The sequence below is a fragment of the Engystomops pustulosus genome, chromosome 10, assembly GCF_040894005.1.
Source record: "Engystomops pustulosus chromosome 10, aEngPut4.maternal, whole genome shotgun sequence".
In the NCBI taxonomy this organism is placed as follows: domain Eukaryota; kingdom Metazoa; phylum Chordata; class Amphibia; order Anura; family Leptodactylidae; genus Engystomops; species Engystomops pustulosus.
This window is the reverse complement of record NC_092420.1, coordinates 48,546,358-48,552,357: the sequence shown is the minus strand read 5'-3', so window position 1 is coordinate 48,552,357 and position 6,000 is coordinate 48,546,358. Positions and strand designations below refer to the sequence as shown.

General features: G+C 38.7%; 1 protein-coding gene across 2 annotated transcripts in view; it reads right to left on the bottom strand.

Annotated features, from left to right (window-relative positions):
- Positions 1-412: 412 nt before the first annotated feature.
- The window catches only part of LOC140104421 (beta-1,3-galactosyltransferase 2-like), a 56,245-nt gene continuing 50,657 nt past the window's right edge, over positions 413-6,000 (bottom strand). For both annotated transcript variants that reach the window (XM_072127956.1, XM_072127957.1), the window contains exon 2: positions 413-4,826. In XM_072127956.1, the coding sequence (XP_071984057.1) occupies positions 3,668-4,768 (1,101 nt within the window). In that variant the 5' untranslated portion in view covers positions 4,769-4,826 and the 3' untranslated portion in view covers positions 413-3,667. The remainder of the gene's footprint in view (positions 4,827-6,000) is intronic.

Genomic DNA, 6,000 nt, shown 5'->3' with positions numbered 1-6,000 from the left:
TTTTTTATAATTCGGGCTTAAGAAGGGCTTCACAAGGGCTTAAGAAGCTAAAAGAAGAGTGGATCCTGCAAGAGGGGGCACACACCAGTATGTCAATGTGCTTGGTTTACAATCCTTCATTCTGGTGGTTAGATTTACTTTAATAATGAAAAAACTGTAAAAGGTCTTTCAGTATATCGACCTCATTTATATGAATTTTAAAATTCCTATAATGTGCACTATTATATTTTGCTTGGTCTATGACAAACAATGGTGTAACTCAGGCGAGTGGCGCCATGTAAGTGGAAGCCGATGTGACTCAAATCAAATAGTAAGTCGTGGACATTGTTAGAAGCAGTCATATATTTTAAAATGTAATTATATTCTTGTTGGATTACAAAAAGTGACTGAGTGGATTACACAAATAACTATATCTGGAGGATTAGAATTGAATAATATTGCACAAATTCTTAAGTCATCCCAATACATACTTGTCAATAATATAAATAAATGTCAAGTTCAAAGGACTTTAGGTTGTTGGGAGCATGGAGTAATATTACTTATCTTCTAACTTTAAAAAAAAATTAAAGTAAGCCAAAGGAAAGTCAACTGTGAGTCTGAATACTTTTAATTCAATATTGATTATTAATGCCTTCTTATCATGTAACAAATAGTTTCAACATAAAGGGGGCTTCCCACAAATGACATGTTTGTTTTTATAGGATAAGGAGAAAGTGCCAGATATAAAGGGTTCTTCTGATCAGACCACCAGTGATTGTACAGCAAAAATTTTAGCAGGATGATAGAGGCACCGGGTGCACAAGAATTCCATAATCACTGGTGTAGGAGCATCTAGGTCCTAGTGGCACACATTCCAGATGTACATATTATGGTCGGAACGTACATATGAAAAGAAATGCTTTATAAACTATATGACACATAGAGAGGAGGCCATGATCTCTGGTTAGACCCATCACTTTTTTCTGAGTTGTATTTGGATTAAATGAATCTCTGTATAGTGTTAGAGACATACTAGCTGTCTTTATAGAAAAAGACAGAAAATGGGAGATAAAATTACACCCATTTGAATTGGATTATGAGGTGTCATGTGTTTCATACTTTTTCTATGTGATTCTCTCTCTTCTGTCTATACCTTGACTCCTATATGTGAATATGAATGCATCCAGTGCTGCATCAATCTAATGCCTCGTTGCTACAAAACCAGGGGTTACAGTGCTGGCTACAGTGTACTGTATGCCACATTCCCATTATTCTCAGCATTACAGTGCTTGAGGTTTGTTTACCCCTGTTTTAACATTCTTGTTTCTGGACAGGTTGTCCAGGCCAGAGGTGTAACATCAATGCTCCCATTTAAGCATCTTTTTATCTTCCATGGAACTAGACGCACATATTGAAATATTTTAATATAACAATACATCACAGTACACTAAAAGTTAGGTTCCAAAAGGAATTAGGCAATCATAAATATAAACCCCAAAATACAAGTAAAAAGCCTTTGTCAGCCCCTTAATGATATGGATTATTAAGCCCTGCCTCTATGAAGGATTGCTACAGCCAAAAATGACTATACTATTATAATAAATACATTTATACCACACTGTGTTTACCAAAACAGGAAAAAAAATCAAAAGTTTTGTCACTTTGTCTAAAAAAAGTATAAATAAGTAATCAAAATGTCATGCATTCCATAAAATTGTATAAATAAAAACTAGAACTAGCCCCATAATAAGAACCATTATAGAGCTTTTGTAGATGAAAATATAACATTTACACTAAAATATGGTGATGCAAAGAATATTTTTTTCAATTTTTTAAAAGGATATAGACTTTTAAAGTATAAACATTTGGTGCTTTCTAGGGGTGTTTTGATTTTTGGAAAAACCTCTGATGGGACTTCCTTTACAACAAAATAAATTAAAACATGAATACCCCCTCTACAGTTCTAGAAACAGCTCTCCTGTCTCCATCAAATCAGCGGTGACCACTGAAACCACTGATTGGCTAGGGATGAGTGGACCCGTTCAAGTTCGGGTTCAGCTGAGTTTGGCCAAACCCTAGCCTGAAAGTTGCGGTATCAACCGGTATCAACCCCAAATGCTCACCCCCACCTGTAACACCCGTGATCGGTGCTAGTATCTATCCCATGTGTTACTCTTCAAATGCCATATACACAGCCCACGCTTGTACCACAGATTTTCCTGTTTGTTGCTCTCTATGACGTCATCGAGCATTTTAGAGTAAGTTGTGGTGTGCCACCAGCATTTAAAGCGCATTTGTTACTGGTGTAGGGGGTGAGCTACACCAAACTTATGGGTGTATTCAAGAGGGGTGATTGCATTTGTATACAAATTTAAAAAAGTATATTCCCCTCAAGGTGTTTCCAAAAGTCAGAAAACCTGTTCAATTATCCTGACCAGCAGAATAAAGGTTTCATATTATTTTACCATATGATGAATGCTGGAAAAAAAAACTTACAGTTCCACCCCATTTTTTTCAGCTTTCCAAAACAAATAATATTTAAAGAAAATCTACCATTTCATTTCATGCATTATGAACCAAACATACCTTGAGAATGTTGTAGCTACACTGATGCCTACACATATCTTGTTTAATCCCTGTGCTGGTTGTTTTTGCTGAAAAAATAATTATAACATTCAGGACCTTGGGAAAGCTGAGTTGCTTCATACTGCCAATGATAAGCACATTACACAGAGTTTTTTGAACAGTCTAGAAAGGCCTAATCAACCTGAGCTGGATCACTCATACAAAGCAGCTTGGCGATGGTGCAGCGATTTATTACTTCTGCCTCTCAGGGAAAATACTGTGATTACATAATTCTCTGGTGCAGTGCATATAACTAATGTGAGAGGAAAAGTGCCGAGCCAGGGAAAGGAGCAAAATAGCTTCATTAACATAATTTTATAATTGTTTTTTCAGCAAAACCACTTAGCTCGGAGATTAAACAAGATATTTGCCCGCATCAGTGTAGCTACAGCATTATCAATATAATGCTGAATGAGTAGCACTTCTGCCCTGCAGAGCTGGGGACCTGGGTTCAAGTCCCAGGGTCAACATCTGCAAAGAGTATGTATGTTCTCTCCATGTTTATGTGGGTTTCCTCCAGTTTCCTCCCACACTCCAAAACATAGTGTTTGGTTGTTTAGATTGTGAGCCCCATGGGAATAGGGGCCAATTTGGAAAGCTCTGTGCAGTGCTGCGTAATTTGTAGGCGCTTTATAAATAAAGAATTATTATTATTATTATTTATTATCAAGGTATGTTTGGTTCATAATGCACAAAAACAAATGGTAGATTTTCTTTAAAAATGCCGTAAGAAGTATAATTTGTTCAACATAAAAAGCAAGCTTTTATATAGTTTTGTAATTTTCAAAATTAAAAAGGTAATCATTTTTAAAAAGTTAGGGTTAAAAAAAAAAAAAAAAACAGGAAAGGGCTTTGTGGGGAAGGGGTAAAACATGTTGTAAAATGAAACATTATTCTTGGTTATTAAGCTGAATGAAACATACAACCCTGAGAATCCCAATGCATGTTGCTGTTGCATCATGGTCATAATGAGAGAAAAGAATATTTATTGAATCATGGTAGAATGATGCTCATGTTTGAGATGAGCCTCTAGTAGTTTTTTAAATGGTTTATACGAGGGAATTCATCTGCACCGATGTTTATTGCTTTGTAGTCTATTCCAATAATGAAGTATCTCCCCAGGACTCACTCCGTGTGATGTAACAAGTCTGTGGTAACCACAATCTGAATACATGACTCTCCAGCTATTAAAATCAGAGTTTTTTGGCGGAGCCACGGGTTGGACTCCTACTTTATAAAGACATAATCCAATAAACACATCCTCAAGGTGTATCCATCTGATGCTTGTAGAGACCTTGACTATTTTGTGGGACAGGTCTCCTGAGAGAACATATCCAGTCCCGGAACAAAATGGAGGATATTTTTCTTCAGGATATACTTCTGGTGACACATACCACTTACTGTCAAGGTTGCGAATAGGTGAACCATTTAACATTAAATATCCAGTGAAATAATTTGTCTTTGGTGGCTGATTTGGTTTCAGAAGCTCATTGACCAAATATTCAGGGTTAACAAACATGTCACTATCTGTCTTCATTATATACAAGGCATGGGGGCAGTATGTGGTTATCCAATTCAAGCCCATCAGTACTTTAATAGTAAGGTTGTTGTATGTGTCCATGTAATCTTGTTGGATAATATCATGGAATTCTTGACTTTCCCTCAAAATAGCCTGTTCAGAATCATTATTTAGATTGGGATCTTTACCTAGGAAAAATAACCGAAGTATCTTGACTCCAGGTAAAAGTTCCTCTTTCCCCCATGTATTCCTTATGGCTTGACGAGCTTCTCGTTGCCATCTTTCTACAGTTATAAGCAGAACCAAAAATGGAGAATGTTCTTTGCATTTATCAGGTTCATTGATTAAATATCTATACTGAAGTGGTGGTGTTTGTATACTGTTAGATCCTTTAGTAACATTTATAGTAGTAAATAATAAATTTCTAGGTTCACTTTGCAATTTTTCCTTGTAGAGGTCATTTACCTTAGCAATAATTGAGAAATTTTGAATTACATTTTGTATATGAGTAACTGGACTTATTATGCTCAATGGAACCCATATTGAATTGCTTAAAAGCAGCACAACCAGTGTTAGGAGAACTAAAAAGAAGAACAGTAGAAGTTTAATTGTCAATTTGGTCCAGTGTGACTTAAAGAGAGCCATTTTTGTGCACTTTTACGGAATAGATCCTTGACTCCTGGTCCTACAAAAGATACACCATCTGAAAAACATGAACAAAATACCATTTTAATATTCTGTGATGAAGTATCCTACCTAAAATACTCCACTTTTTTAGATTGTGTCAGAAGATTTTTAGATGTCTTTTGCACATCATATTTATCATAATTGTTCTCCAGCTCCCACAAAAAATAAGTTGCACATAAGTCACAAATTTTGGAGGAGATGGACAATTCACATCAGTCAAACAGAAATTAAAATTGAATGTTGGTATAATATACAATTTTCTATATTCTACCAAAAATGTGCTGAAAAACCTCACCTCGGCTTATACACGAGTCAATAAAAAAATAAACTTATATACTCACCCTCCGGCGGTCCCGATGCTCAGCGCGGCTCCCCAATGTTGGCACAGCTCCTCTTCTGTTTTCGGTCCTCTGTAACAGCAGGCATAGACGTGGCCATGTTATCAGCCGGCGCATACTATGAAGTCAGCAGCTGCCGCACCATAGTATGCACCTGCCGGCAGAGCACATGGCTGCGTCTCTGCTGACTGTTACAGAAGACTGAAGAGGAGCTGCGGAGAAGACAGAAGAGGAGCCGCGCCAACATCGGGGAGCAGCACTGAGCATGGGGGCCACCGGAGTATATAAGCTTTTTTTTTTTCAAGTGCTGGCTGGCTGTATACTACAGGGGGCTGGGTGGGCTGGCTGTATTGGCTGTGTACTACAGGGGGCTGGATGGGCTGGCTCTATACTACAGGGGGCTGGCTTGGCTGGCTGTATACATCAGGGGGCAGGCTGGCTGTATACTACAGAGGGCTGGCTGGGCTGGATGTATACTACATGGGGCTGGCTGGGCTGGATGTATACTACAGGGGGCTGCATGGACTGGCTGTATGCTACAGGGGGTTGGCTGGGCTGTATACTACAGGAGGCAGGCTGGCTGTATACTACAGGGGTTGCCTAGCTGTATACTACAGGGGGCTGGGTGGGCTGGCTGTATACTACAGGGGGATGGGTGGGTTGGCTGTATACTACAGGGGGCTGGGTGGGCTGGCTGTATACTACAGGGGGCTGGCTGTATACTACAGGGGGGTTGGCTGGGCTGGCTGTATACTATATGGGGCTTGCTGGCTGTAAACTACAGGAGGCTGGCAGGCTATAAACTACTGGGGGCTTGCTAACTACACTCACCGGCCACTTTATTAGGTACAC